This window comes from Telmatherina bonti (assembly GCF_933228915.1).
Source record: "Telmatherina bonti genome assembly, chromosome: 12".
Classification (NCBI taxonomy): domain Eukaryota; kingdom Metazoa; phylum Chordata; class Actinopteri; order Atheriniformes; family Telmatherinidae; genus Telmatherina; species Telmatherina bonti.
In genome coordinates this window covers 29,299,434-29,315,342 of record NC_136610.1, presented here as the reverse complement: position 1 = coordinate 29,315,342, position 15,909 = coordinate 29,299,434, and the positions used below count along the sequence as shown (strand labels likewise).

Below are 15,909 nucleotides of genomic sequence, written 5' to 3'. Positions count from 1 at the left end.
GGCAAACACTAAAATCCAACTTTAGATATGCAGTAAAAATGCATTCAAAAATTCAGAAGTACTGTAACAGTACTTTAATTATTCAAGATTATATAAGGAATTAAAGAGTTGCAGCTGTAATGCACCTTGGCACAAACCAGTCTTTTTTTATTTTTCAAATAAACTGAATAAGGGCAGTGTGGTTTAAGAGTTGTATTGCTGTGTAAAAACACAACACAAATCTAAAGAATTCACTATGAACCACTCAAACAATCATAGATTTGCACAGATCACATGGCGGATTTGTCATACTGCAGTTGGGAGGGTGATGTAAAGGCCGTGGAGGAAAGGGGTAAACAACAAAACCCAGCATGCAACACTCAGCACCTTCATCTAGTAGTAATTCACACATAATGAACAAATCAGCAATATCTTCATTTAAATTGTCTTCATATCAATAACATTAACAGCACAGTAATACAACCCTTTTAATTCCAGCAGTTTCTCACTATTACCATAAAAAAATACGTAAAATAGTCACAAACAAATTTTCTGGAAGCTCGGAGTTGGTCCATATAAGAAACGGAGTGCGCCTGTGTGGCTCCTCATCTTCCTACACATCCTCTTTTTGTGTGGGTTGACAATGTTTCATGCGAGGGAAAAGAGATTAACTACAAATCCAGTGCAGCCCAGCGTTCCAGTCTGAAATGGGAGACCCGAGAGGTTGTGTGACACATTGTGGACACAGTTCCTGTGTCGTTTGTATAGAGGAGAAGTCAGGTGAAAGTTGCAGCAGTGAACGTCCTTCATTGCCAGGAGAACTCAGTAACAGCCATCTTTCCAGGATTCATCAGAGATTTTAGTCATACCCAAAGACCTACCAATGAACAGGGGGGTTAGTCTCATAAAAACACATTTATTACTATTAACTCACTACCAAAGACATGTGCTATAACAATGGCCAGTAGCCAATGAATTAAAAGAAATATACTTAATAACATTTCCACTGCTTAATAGTGCTTCTTTTGAGCCCTTACCTCCTGGTAGGGTGCGAGAGTTTACTTCTTGTGGAAGCGGATGACAAAGCCTGATTTCGCCCCACTGCAGGTCTTCCTGCTCCAGCTGAGGCTCGCCCGGGTACGTAGGCTCCTCCGTTGGAGGATCCCGGTGATGGGATCCTGCGACCCGCTCCTGCAGTTGGTGTTTGGACAACAGGCAGGCCTCTGGATGGCTGACGACCAGCTGCCATAGAGCCCACGGGGGTGACAACTTTAACTGGTGTTCTCAGGGACAGAGGGGACTGCCCATTGCTGCGTAGACGACTGCAGGCCATACCTTGTGTAGGAGGTAAGCACAATTGCTTCTTTAGGACATGTTGAGCCAAATAAAAAGGATCTTTCTTAACCCATACATAGGAGTTGTAGACTAAGCTTTGAAAGAGCGGCACTGGATTAATAAGGTATAGCTTAGGGGTAGTGGTATAATCATGTAGCAGGTGAATGAAAACATTACCTGTACATTACTGGGAAGCATCAGGCTAGAAAAATAGTCAGGAAAAAAAGGAGGATAAAATCTGAGATGCTTTGTGCAACTAGTTCTGAGGTGTCATGTGGTTTGGATACATGTAATAACATGATAAATCTAATAATTAGTGATGACAAATAAGTGATGATAACGTCCAGTGGCAGAAAATTCAGCTCAGAATTTATTTATTTATTTTGATCAAATATAATATATAACTGATCCAGTGGCAGAAAATTCAGCTCAGAATTTATTTATTTATTTATTTTTTATCAAATATAATATATTACTGAGCTCAAATTTTCTCAGTTTCATGGTGAAATGAAATTTCAAGAAAATTACTAAGATAAAGTATTGCATCAGCACTGGGCACATGCTTGATCATGGAAGCACATTATGCGTTCAATACTAACATTGCAATGTGAGAATGTACAACAGTCATATTGCAGGATGCGGGAATTAAGACAGATTAATGTAAAAACTTTCTGATACAGCTAATATTATCTAAGCTTTAATAAGGGATGTTAAAAAAAGAGCACTGCTTGTCATTTAATTTATTTATGTTTAATGATTCTTGCATAAAAAAAGAAATAGGGGTTTGTTGTTGATGACATGCAAGATCCCAATTCAATCAAATAAACCAAAAAGAAAAGATGCATCGGCACGGATCAATTTAAAATTGATCGTTTTTTTTTCCAACCCAAACTATTAAGTGTAAGAAAAAAAGAAACCAATGCATTTTCCTATTATCCTCATTTAGGGAGTAACAGCCAAGACCACAACATTTTTACTTCATGAGAGAACCTAAGTTTATTTTTCACAGCTGACTCTCTCAATTTCCTAAGTTTCTGAAATCAAATATCATTAAAATGTCCCATTCTTAGCAAAATTCACTTTCTAAAAGTTTTTCAAACAGTCCTATGAATCCTGCATATCCTGTGTATGAGGCCCCAAAAATGAGAAAATTCTGTCACCTCTCACAGGTGACAGAATTTTAATATCTCTGCTCATGAATACAGCAGAGATCCCCAGAGCCACTTTTGGTATGGCTGAAATTAAAGACAAAAGCTGAATTTTGGGCTAATACACCTGTCGTGGAAATGTCATATTATATCTACTTGTATTGATCTAGTGTACTCTGTATTAATCTCATAATTTGTATGGTTATGTTAATCATATGCATTGTTCGTAGAAAAAGAATGGAAAAGGCCTCACATCAGAGCAGTCTTAAGCATTAGGTCATAGAGACCTCAGTGTCTCTGGAGCAGGACACTTTTTCTAATATCTGGGTAATCCTCCTTCCTGACATAAAACTCTATGTTGCTCATCATAAAATGGAGTTATATAGGTTTTATATCCTGAAGAAGCCTTTCTGCTAATCATCTGAGGACCGGACAGTAAGGCTCAGGTCAGAGTCTTGATTAAGATCAGTCCTGTGACTGAAGGAAACATATATTTATCACATCTACTGAAGTGTTTAAAATAGGTTCCTGTCTCCTCTGATCAGAACCCCTTCAGACTTCTGCTCGATCAGACTTCTTAATGGCTTCTCACATTGCAATTCGAACACTTTGTTCAGTTTTCATTCTCTGTTCAATAAACTTTGTTAATCTTTTTCACTACAGTCCAGACTCCTCGTCCTTTGACTGTTTAGAATTTTTTCCACAACACACCCGTAAAAAGTTTTTTGAAAAAAAAAATTGTATGGGTCCTTTACTTTATTTATGACTGCAAAAACTGTCCAGTCTTCCAGAAGTGTTTGATTGAGACAGTGTTACGGAAAGCTAAAGCGCTTGGCATCGCTTTAATACTTGTTAAATTGCCTGTGTATTCCGAACGCATTTCAGTCGGATTTTTCCTTTGATGTGATTTGAGTCGGAAGACTTTAAGCCCCAAAGAATGACCTGTGTCCAAAGTGAGACATCTGGCTCTCCTGTAAATGTGTTAATGTCAAACAGTAAAAGCTAAGTGATGAAACAGCTGCACTTATTTAGAACATATCACATTTACAGTGATGCAATTTTATTTATTAACTTTATTTGGCCTTTTGATTTATTTCTGTCTATTTCATTAACATATTTATAATAAAATAATATTCTAACATATTTATATATCCATTCTATTAGAAGTATGTCTTTATAATCTTTTCCTATGGAGCATCAAAGCAAACTTAGTAACTTTGATGTATGTATATGTTAAATTATATAATATGCTTATTTTTACTTCAGTGAGTACTGGATTACTCTCTAATGTCCACTCAAGGGGTTAATTTGCAAATGTACAATCCTCACCCACACGTAAACTAAAAACAGCTTTCAAGGTGTTCAATGTAGTGGACACAAAGAGTTAAGACTGATTAAATGTGGTAATGACTGAATGAACAACTGACTGAGTGAAAGGCTTTTCTTCAGGGAAGCATTGTTTTGTTAACAGTCAACCCCTTGAAATGCTCAGTTTAAAATTGGCTTGAAATGATGTGTATGTTGATTGGTGTATGTAAAGTGCCCTGTGACAACATTGTTGTGAAGTGGCGCTATACAAATAAAGTTGAACTGAACTGAATTAAACATCTGCAACATAATTAACTGTGTTTTTGTACTTTGCTATCTAAAAAAATGATTAAACAGAAGGTTTGCTCACACTACCTTTGTAAAGTTTCCCTTCTCCTCTCCGTGTGTGTACACCTTTGCATACGAGTTTAACGAATCAAGGAGAGAGGAAGGGGCATGGAGGACATATTACTGAAGAGTTTTCACCACACTTTTCTTTATCGGTTTGCTTGTTGGTGTGTATCAACTCTGATACAGCACAATTACTTTTTTGTGTAAACTTTAAACATGGTCAATCATACCAGCCTATGTTTAAATAATAATACACACCTGCAACACAAAATGAGCAGTTTTTTGCTGGATACAAAATGAGAGATAGGTCTATTTATGCCTGGTCAATCTGGAAAAAAATGTAACTGTGATTTTTCTGACAAACATTGTGACTGGGATTTGGTTTGCAATATCTTTTTTTTTTTTTAAGTCCAACTTCTGTCCAGTGTTTACAGAGAAATGTATTTACACCCTCAGATGGAGGAGTATAACATTAGATGCATCACAACGCAGGATGCAACAGCGGCCACAACACTAAAGTCTGAAGGTTTCATGTTGATGTTTTTGTTTATACTTTGTTCTTGCAGTAAAAACAATATAGTCTGATGTTATATGACTTATTTACACCACAGCGCATTGTTTCTGTACACATGATTTCTGTTCCGCCCCAATACGTTCATATTCAGGTAGACAAACTCCAACCAGCAGAGAATGCATGTCAGAAAATATGCTGTTCCTACCACCTGAAAATCAGCATGTTTTTAAAACGCTCCCTGTGAGGTGAAGACAGACGTGCCAGAACTTGATCTCCATCTATCGTGATTATTTCTAAATCGTATTACAGTTTGTACCTGATCGATTATTCTTTGTAACAGTTTCTTTGTAATAGTTTAGTAACAACAACACATTATCTGAAATCTAAACTTAAAGAATATTTTGAGTGAGTCCAATCAATAAAATAGTCTTTATTTAGTTTGTCAGGACATTTCCAAAGTTGGACTGTTTTCTGTTCTCTTGTGTTGTTTTGTCACAGCATTGCAGTCAATTATGGAAAATAATTTCAATGTGACTTCATGTGGTGACTGAATGTCACATTATGTTTAATAACTGTCATACAAGAAGGACGACTGGAATAACAGCTGAGGCGAGTGGATTTGTAAGACTGTGGACTTTGCATGTGTGAAACCTGGATCAGGTGTGCTTTGTAACATTAAAACGAACCAAGTTTTTTTTTTATTTGCTATTTTCAATGTTATACATTTTAGATTTAAAAATGTGTTAATCTTTTCAGAACTGCTCCACTGCATCAGTACACCAGACAAGGCTTTCTTTTTGGTCATGCAGAGGTTAAAAGGGGAAATTAAAGTGAAACTGCATTGGGCTAAATGCAAGATAAAGGAGTGGTGGGGTGCAGGTGAGGAGGGTAGGGTTACCTGTGGAGGGGGAGTGAGTCAGGTGAGACATGCGGTTGCCAGAGCTCTGGAGGTTAGCCTCCATGCTGCGGCTGTTTCTGACTGCCTCCAGGGAACGTAGGCTGGTGCGGGGAGCCAAATTAGGCATGCTGTGCCTCAACTCCTCTGGAACCACACACGTACAAAACATTTAACAACAAAATACTCATCAACTCTGCTTCCAGGGACAAGAATCTTCACTGGAGTCTTCCTGAGCTTCTTTATGTTGCTCACTTCTTTCTAATAATATCTTACCTTCACTTTTGGCAAATTTGAGCAGTTCTGCACTGGGGCCCTGGAGAGACCGCCTGGGTGTTCTTGTGCGTGGTGCCCCAAGTCGGCTACAGTATTCCTGACCGTGATTAGAGGTGGAGGGAGAGAGGCAACGAGGCGAGCCTAATGGCGAAGGGGTGAAGCGATGTCGACGTTGTAGCGTGGGGCAAAATTCATCTTCTTCATCTTCCAGGCTGTACGTGTCAAATTCCTGGTCGCTGTATGTTCCACCGCGACGAAGGGACTGTAGAGATGTTGTAGAGCTGCGACGTGATGCAGATGCTGAGCTTGACGCATAATCTTGCCTCAGACCTGCCATCAAATACATTATAATAGTGTTTTTCAAGCTTTTTTGAGCCAAGGCACACTTTTTTTTTTTTTTTTTAAATTATAAAGTCCATCCTGTCAAAGTCTCTTGAATAGAAATCAGATAAACACAAGAAGAAGGAATTTTATCATCTTTCACTGGGGCCTGTTTGGATGAACACAGAGCTGCTTTTTAGACTAGCGAGGTAAAATTGGGTGATTTCTCAGGGCACACCTGATAGTCTCTCGCACTAGTGTGCCACGGCACAGTGGCTGAAAAACACTGCATTATAATAAAGTCAAAATATTATAAAGGAAGCAATTCAAGAGCCTTTTTATCCATGCACGTCTTCATATATATTACAACAACTATGCAAAACTTCAAAATGAAGACCAACCGTGCATTTCCACACAACCATTTCCTTGTCAACTGCCATGAATACAGTAGGAGAGTCAAACTCCAGTCCTCAGGGGCCATTATCAGGCAAGTTTTCATTGTATCCCTCTACCAACACAGCTGATTCAAATCAAAAAGATCCAGCTGCTTCTTGTCAACCTATTCATGAGTTTTGGTCAGGTTTGTTGGAGAATGGAGACAACAAAACCCTGCAGGACACCGGCCCTCAATGACCGGGAGTTTGACACCTGTGATTACAAGCTGTGCAGCACTGTGTGCCACCTCTACTCACTCTCTTCCTGCAGGCGAGCCATGATTTGAACATCGGTGAGATCTTGGAGTTTGTATCCCATAGAGATGGAGTCATCTGATGTACTGAGTTCACTGTCTATGGAGGACTGAGAGCTTAGGGCTGACTGCATGTTTGTGACACCTGAGAATACAGAGAGAATTATTGTTACAAGATCATTTTAAGAATACTGACCACGATATTTTGAATAAATCGGACCAGTAACAGCTGCATTGAAACAACCAAATGTTGAATATTACTACAAGATCTTGTCAGGATGGTTAGGTGGAGAAAACATAATGAACAGATGAAGTTCATCATGGTTTCCGTAAGCTGATAGATATCAAAGGAAAGCTACTTAATAGATATCAGAATAAACTGTATCTCAGTACCCAACAGATCAATGTAAAACCCAAGCAACCAAATAATAATGCCATGACGATATGCTTTTGTCCCAATTCAATTCAGATTTTTTTTTGGCACTGATTTGGTTTAAATTGGGATTCTCATGATTCCTCGATATTGCTGATTTTTGTAGACTAAAAACGAAAAAGAAAATGTACAAAACTTTTTTTGCTCATCATTTTTCTCGATTTCAATCAGGAAAAAACAACACAGTCGTCAGATCATCATTCTGCTGCTATAACACCCAAGAAGAAAAATAAAAAGATCAATAAAAACAATAAAAATAAAAAATAAAAAAGACAAATTTTATAATGGATTATTTTTTATTTATTTGAGATCTTTTTTTTTAAATTTTTTTAACAAAAAATAAATTTCAAGATTGTGAAGCAAAAAAATCCCAATATTCAATTTTTCCATTCGATTTTCCCACCCCTACCAAATAAGATGTCCTTTCTTTACTACCACAAGCATATGTCTAGAAAAGGCTGCCTGATGAGGAAGGGCTTTGTCTCACACACACACACACCTAACAATCAGTGAAACAAACATGAAGTGATGTTATGGGGGGAAAAAACTCAGGGATTAGACAGGATCATGTCTCAGTAGCCAAGCATTTATGTTCATGCAAAGAGTTTTCACAGCAACATCAGCACTGCTGATCTTTGTGAGACAATGTGAGAAATAAAAAGCTGAGTGACCACAACAGCTTCCACTGCAAACTCAAGATCCATGATTTTATCCCTTGTGGTATAAATTACATATACTTTACACAATTACTGACCATCTTCCAAAGCACAGACGTGTTTCCTTTCATTTAAACAAACAACATCAAGACTATTCATTATGGTGAATATCATGTCTGTCTTTTAAAAATAACCTATGTGATCGCAGTGCTGAGAGTAGTTAGATCCGTTTGTGATGCAGACATGGGATGGTTAACTCAAAGCAAACTTTTGCTTTGCACCAAGTTACCAATAACCGAATTAAATTTTTCCTGGAAGAAACAGGAGATCAGCATGGAGTGTTACATAAAGATTTGGAAAATGGTATATAGTAATGTATGGTATATGTAGACAGCAAAAAGGAAAAACATGCCGAAGGTTTCAGGAATTATATTTAAAAACTCCCAATCAGACCACACAGTCAGTGCTTCAGTACATACATGTAAACTGACTGATGTTAATGCCACTGAGGAGCAGTGTGTTAATGTCATGCCATACCTGAGCTGCCACAAGTTAGTAGGGATTTGTTAGTTGATTTGTGGTACCCAGGAGAGATCAGGCCTGAGCTCGCTGAGCCTGCCTCTGAAGGGCTGCTGTACATGTTCCTCCATCGAGACGCTGCGGGGAACAGGACAGGAAAGATCAGGTCCTCAGCATGAAGACAGGATGCTATTAAGGTTGATAGGGGGTTGGTTGTAAAACATTCACACAAGAGTTATGACAGTAAGCTGTCGAAATGTTTGCATGTCACGAAAGGTGTTTTTTTTCTGCTCGCTGTCTTAATACATATTTACTGCTACGCCATCAGCTTCTGTCATTAGCTGACTGCAGCTTGCTCTCTGCCACCAGTCTGGTGCTGCCGTTTAAAAAATGAGAATGTCTCAGGGGGAAGGTAATCCAATCCAACCCATGACTTCATGTAGTCACTCAGCTGTGGTGTGAATAGCTTTGTTGTTCAGGTTATGCCGTATGCGGGAAGCTGAATCTGCGACTGTGATAATAAAAGGGGTCTGCTGGATCAAATGTAAATGCCTGTCCACACACAGAGGTGAATATGCATTCAGTGGTGCTACCCAGGCTTTGTCATGCAACTTAAACAAAGAGAGATCTGTGCACACGCTCTAAAGAGGTAAGCGGTAAATAAGAATATAAAGGAGTCTTTTGTAGTGAAGCAGTAAATGAGCTAAACTGGGTCTCAGAACAGGATTCACACACCTTCAGCTTGCAAAATTCAGTTATAAGGATGCTTTAAAAAGGGGCTTTAAATTAGCAACATAGCTGATAGCTGGTTCGTACATGAAGCCTTGGGTATGCTGTAAATAAAATGCTTAATAACTTAAGTTTGATTGTTTTGAAGAGTTTAACACACAAAAATACACACTCTGGTCCAAACGGTTGATCAGTGTCCGACAAGCTATTTCTGTCTCTGGGCTCCGGTGATCGAGAGCCTGTCGACACCACTTCAATGGCGAGTCTGGCCCAGGATCAGCTACCTGCTTTTTAGGAGATACGTACAACCTGCGGGGAAAAGACACACAGGATGAAAAGCTATACGTGGTAAAAGCAAGGGATGGAAAACTGTGGCAATAAAAGGAGAAGTAAACCTAATCCGCTTCTTATGAAACATTCCAGTCAGAAGTGTTTGTCATTAAATTCTGCAGATTAAAGGAACAAATCTGTAATACGGCAGCATTGGTGTGCAAGGTATGCACATAATAGTATTGAGCATAGAAAGTGTACATAATATTATGCATGACTGAACACAAAATGAACAGGTCACTGAATGGTTTTTGGCTCGTGGAAACTGCTGCAGCACAGATACAACAACACACAACCAACCAGGTTGATTTGAATGAGCAAACGATCTAATCCAGGTCTTCTCTATTTGGTCCTACGAGGGCTGCAGTCTGGCAGGTTTTTAATGTGTCACTGCTCCAACACACCTGACTCAAATTAAAATAGATCCAACAGCTTATGATATTCTGCACAAGGAGTCAGGTATGCTGAAGCAGAGACACATCAAAAACCTGCAGGACTGCAGGCCTCGTAGGACTGAACTGAGTAGCCCTGATCTAATCAGAATAAATACAGACTGATCACACAATTTAAACATAGTGTGTCTCAGAATGCCTTTATCACATCTTACACCCTATCCAATCTTAAATCTACTTTTGCCTCCTCTACACCCACTAAACAAACTGTGCTCTTCCTGATCTTAAGGTGTGTCATACCCACAGGACAGTAAATGGATTTATAAAAAGCTGGAAAAAAATGCAGAAATTTAGAGAAAAATGAAGATATGTTGCTTTTGTAGTGTGTGGGTGGATGATTATCACATTACAAAAAGTCTATGAACCCTGGAGGCATTTTCACCACTTCTTATGCTGCATGCTCGGTATTGCCGTGGTGACAGCAAACACCCACTAAATCACCGCAAGCTGCGAGCTGGCGAACACATGGGCTGATCCTTTTAGTTGGATACACAAAAGACCCGGACTGACTGGTTCTGCCCCAATCAACTACGAATCATCTTCCCATTGGATGAACACAAAAGGTCCCATTTCCCACTGGAATGAGCAACAATACAAAGAACAATATTCAGGTCACACACCCTGCCTCAAGAGGAGAGGAAAGGGGGGCACCATCAAAGTAACTTGGTTTATTCAAATACAAAGTTTTATTTGATTCCCTAATGTGATCCAGCCATGTTTACTGTTATTAACTTTAAGACAAAATACATATCTGCAGCTATTTTTCCACAAAACATTACGGCTGAATCCAAGTCATATCAGATATCTAACACAGGTATTTAAGTACAAGCCTAATTATTGTCTCATCTGATAAGAGAAAAAAAATTTTAAAAAGGCAAAACAAATCATCCACATGCTGCCTGTTTTGCTGTCTGACTGTGTCTGGTCACACATGGGGTGGCCCTCAGATCACATGCTGTTCAATCCCACCCAAAGCAGTTGAGCTGTGTGCCAGCGTCCAGCCCAGAGCAGATCAGATTATGTTGCTGTTAGGATTACCCAGTATTTTGGCTATGATAACTTGACAAAGCACATATGGTATGGCTAATAATGCAAAACTGGAAATAAGCCATGAATGGTCTGGCTGTTAAGGTTTATCAGTAGCCTTCAGGAACACAATATGGTACATATTTCAGACAAAACAACAGGTATAGCAGAAACAAATCAATTCAAAACTGATCTTTGGCATAAAATACACACAGATTATGTGTAATTAGGCCTCTGTTGCTGTTCCCTTTAGATAATTACTTTCAGTCATTTAAACTGGATGAAACAAACAATTTTAATCTCATTTCTTAATAAGAAACCTCAAACCTCTAAACACCCTAGTGTTACCTGCATTCATAGTGTGATTAATGTAGCTTTGTTGGCCTATAGTATAATGAGGTTTAGCCAGAGCAGATTTGTGTCAGGTCACATCAGTAATGATGGAAATATTTCTCTTACTGCTTTACTTTAATGTGAAAGAAGACACCTGACAAGTGACAACGACAGAGTTTAATGCTTCAGCTTTAATTTGTTCTGAACTTAACCTGCAAAACCGGTACCAGACAGGCATTTGTTGTTGAAGTTATAGTGAAAACTCAGTCATGTTTAAAAGAGAGGAAGCAGGTTCTTGCTGCTTTTACATTATTTGATTATAAATTTGAATACTCTTTTTTTTTTTCCCTTTCCAGGCCCTTTCTCCTCAATTTAGTCTCTTGCACATTTTTCCCCAATCACTAGCACGAGCATCCATTTCCACCATCGTTACACAAAAACAAGACTGTTGCTGTGTAAAATGTTTGCCAATATCCAGCTAAACTTTAAAGGATAAGAAGAAATACCTACTTTGAGTGCAGTAAAATAATAAATAAAAGAAGGAAGGTTGAATCTAATTTTACGCGCTACATAGTCATCGCCCTTGGACGAAGTTGCACACTTCTGAATCAAAGGTTCAGAAAGCCCAAAAGGCTCATCTGCCTTAAGGATCTCCAATTCCTACAGACAGCCAAACATAACAGGATATTTTAAATATGACTTCTCTGTAACCTTTGACAACTTAAGATAGTTTGCCCTTAAGATTATTCCAATGCACTGATGCATTGCATGAGTATTCTTTATCTTTGCAATGTTTCGTGACAGGTGCAATAACAGATGATGGATAACCCAAACTTGACAAAAGGCGTGGCTTCAAAAGCATAACTGGAGAGGAGTGAAAATGCTGTAAATAAGACCTACCAGCTGTCTTCGTCCTCCACTTCTGCACACTCATCCTCCAAATCTAGGACATCCACTTCATCCAGTGCGGTCTGGTCCACTCCAGAGTCGCTCTCTGCAAGTGTCTCTGACTCATAACTTTCCTGAGACGGGCTCTCTGGCGTCTGGCTTTCCCCCTGAGCTTGTCTCGTTCCATTGCTGCAAGTCAGCGTTAGAAACCCCCCACACGGACCTTGATCATCCTCTTCAACCCCTTCCTCTTCATCCTCTTCCTCCAAGGTGCTGGCCACAGGCAAAGGAGACATCTCTTCACTGCTGCTGCTGTCCTGAGGGGGTGACAATTTAAAGTCTGTGCTGCCAAGCTCACAGCTGTGCTCCAACCTAAGGTGGGAGTTAGTGACCCCCTCACATGTCAGTCTCTCATTGATGTTGACTGCAGCAGATATATTGGTATTGGTTCTTCTCGGGATGACAGTCTTCCCTCCTCTGTTTCGTAGGGTCTCATTCTGGACCTCCAACCTACGAACAAGCTCCTGCAACTTCCGGACCTCTTCCAGCTCCCCTACAGCAAGGTCTTGACCCCCAACCTCCTCGCACCCGGGCGAGGAGCTCTCCATAAGGCCGGTGGTACTGCCACTGTCAGGTTGATGGACCACACCGGCACTGTCCGGTACCACCATGCTGACTCTCTGTTGGGAGAAATTAACATGCCCACCATATTTAACACACACATGCATGCATGCACATACAAATATATATATATACATATATATATATATATATATAGTGTTATCAGTTAAATATTCCACATGCAGTTTTGTGTGTATATATATATATATATATATATATAGATAGATAGATAGATAGATAGATAGATAGATAGATAGATAGATAGATAGATAGATTCACACACACACACACACACGTGTGTGCAGATAATTAAAAACTGCACGTGGAATATTTAACTGATAACACTACTGGGCTGCTGCATGGACACAAGCTTCCAGGCAACACAACGACAGCTTTGTACTGTGTAACTAACCCAAACAATGATATTAGTATTCACTGGCTTCCTCAACAGCATTTCCTTTTGGAGCACAACTGCACAAAACACGTTTATTTTAATCTAGACATGCCACGAGTGGGTCAAATAAACATTTTTAGCGTTTATTTCTATGTCGCCTTACTGTTCTGTCGTTTTGGCCGTGCAATTAACTACACGACGATGCTAAACACTTCCACTGTAAAGCAGCAAGTGAAGTCATACATGTACATCTAAACTCTCTTATTAATGTTAGCTGGTTAGCATGCTATCAACCACACAACCGTACCGGTGACTGAGCCGTGTTGTCCCTGCGAGCTGATGACTGAGCCTGCCCGCCACTCGGAGCTCAAACTCCCCTGTGCACCAGCGACTGCATGGATGGAGAGGGTAATTACGAGCACCTGAAAAGGTTTACAGGTTAATGGTGATTGTCCAAACACTGGGCAATATATCACGTAGTTAGTCCATCTTCTGTTGCCAGTAAGCGCATCACGGATACCGTTTACAGCGAAGCGCCGCTAACTAGCTTGATGATGTACATTAGTTGGCCCTGTGAACAGACCTGCTGCGGAGCGGTTCTAGCCCCTCCTCTTTTGGGTTTTCCAGTTGTTAAGCGCCCTCATATGGAAGCAAGCGGTACTGCAACAACATTTTCATGATATAATAAAGTGACCGCTGAGTGTCGCTGTCTCTTTATTTATGCCGGTTTATTATTCCCTTTATGACAGAATCGACACACATCCTCCCCTACGCCTCGGGTCGTGGTCGTGCTACAAGCACTCAGCTGATCTTTGATTGCATGATCACAGGTTGAACACTCACACGTGCACGCCCACAAAGCGCTCATCTTCCCATCTGCTTCCTACTAAATGTTGCTGATGACTCTCTGTAGGTATGTTTAATAACGGTTGGTATTGTAATTGTTATTTTATTAATTCATTTACTTTTTTTACTTTTATTTTTCTTTTTTTTGTCTGTTTTTTTTTAATATTGTCACTATCCTACTTATGTCTTGTTGTATTTTTTTCAGTACTTTATATTGTTTTGCAAATACTGTAACTTTAGCAGCTTAGACACGCCTTTCTTTTCTCTCTTTTTTCTCCTTTCATTTCCTCTTTTTTCCTCTTCCCCTGCCAGGTCCAGCTCGGCCATATCAAGACTGACGATGATTGCAAAATGAAAAAAGGAAAAAATAAAATAAAATAAAATAATTATCATAATAATAAACATATTGAGATTATCAAGGGCAGTTATATACATGAGATGTCTCCCTTGACAGAGCAAATCTGTCTGGCAAAAATATGGCACGCAGATTGCTGTTCTGTATGCTGAGATGCTGGACAGGACAGGTTAAAAAAAAAAAAAAAAAAAGAAAGAAACGACACACATAAGTCAATTCATTCCAAACACAAAGACGCCAGAGCAATGTTCAGCCAACATTTTTTCTTTTTATTACGTTTTTTAAAAAAAGAGAAAAAAAGAAAAAAACCAATTTGGTTTTATTCTCACGTTTCATTTTATGTACAATAGTTCTACAGGCTTTTTTTTTTTTTTTTCCTAATTGTCGTCCATTCTTCTTTTTTCATGGACATTTTAATTGGACTGCCTCTTATTTTGCTATATATATATATATATATATATATATATATATATATATATATATATATATATGTACATTTTTTTAAGCCACTTCACACTGTTCTATGGTAATTCCAGCACAAAACAGTAACTAATTCAAGAGACATGTGTATGTGTGTGTATAAAAAACTGCATGCATACATACATACAAAACCTAGAGGTTGAAGAAAGTGCTGCCAAAATATTGCGTTCTGCATGTCACTGACAAAATATCTTTGATTTGAATATATTTTTTAACCCTGCAAAAAAAAAAAAAAAAAAAAAGAATAATGATAAAAAAAAAGAAAAAAAACTGGAGATTTTACTGTATTTCCATAACTACTCTCTTTGTCATTGATCTTGAAGCAAGGAATATTGTTAACTTTACCTTCCTCTAACAATAAAGCCAACAGTGTACTACTAATCAAAAGAAAACAGAAACTTTCTATAAGATAGAATAGACAGTCATACTCAAGTGCATGAGCACCGTCTCATTAAAGAAAAATCACATTTTACAGTAGTAACTCTAATAACTACAAATTGTGAAAAAAAAAAAAAAAAAGTTAGGTTTAGGTTGAGGTAAACTTTATTCATCCCCGAGGGGAAATTCCAGTTTAGGAACAACTCGATCCAAGATCTAAGATCCAAGATCCAAGACAAACATTTAACATTATACATAGGAGTATTTGCCATATGCATATACATATATATATATATATATATATATATATATATATATATATGTGTATATATATATGTGTATATATATATATGTGTGTATATATATATACATATATATATATATATATATATATGTGTAAAGATTTTTAGCAAAAAATTTACACTTATGGACTTCATAATGTGTTAATTAAGTTACTTCACATTGTGAAAGATATGTTGTTTTGTTTATACTCAAACTTTTTGATTCTTTTGTTGTATGTAATTGTGTAAAATGAAGGACATACAAGTTAAAACTAACACTGGCTTTAACTGTTCTGCTTATGGGACACGATGAACTTCAGGAACAGTTGTTACAGCCAGTAGTCCTTGTATAACTCGTCTGGCAAGTGATGAA

General features: G+C 38.4%; 1 protein-coding gene across 1 annotated transcript; it reads right to left on the bottom strand.

The window, feature by feature from the left end:
• Positions 1-115: 115 nt before the first annotated feature.
• Positions 116-13,722, bottom strand: LOC306762845 (SLAIN motif-containing protein-like). Its single transcript, XM_079249477.1, has 9 exons — positions 13,504-13,722; positions 12,194-12,861; positions 9,325-9,461; positions 8,442-8,561; positions 6,820-6,960; positions 5,807-6,136; positions 5,534-5,677; positions 1,017-1,314; positions 116-856 (listed from the first exon to the last, which is right to left on the bottom strand). Exons 2-9 carry the CDS (start codon positions 12,850-12,852, stop codon positions 802-804), a joined length of 1,884 nt encoding a protein of 627 aa, XP_079105603.1. The 5' UTR covers positions 12,853-12,861; positions 13,504-13,722; the 3' UTR covers positions 116-801.
• Positions 13,723-15,909: the final 2,187 nt, after the last annotated feature.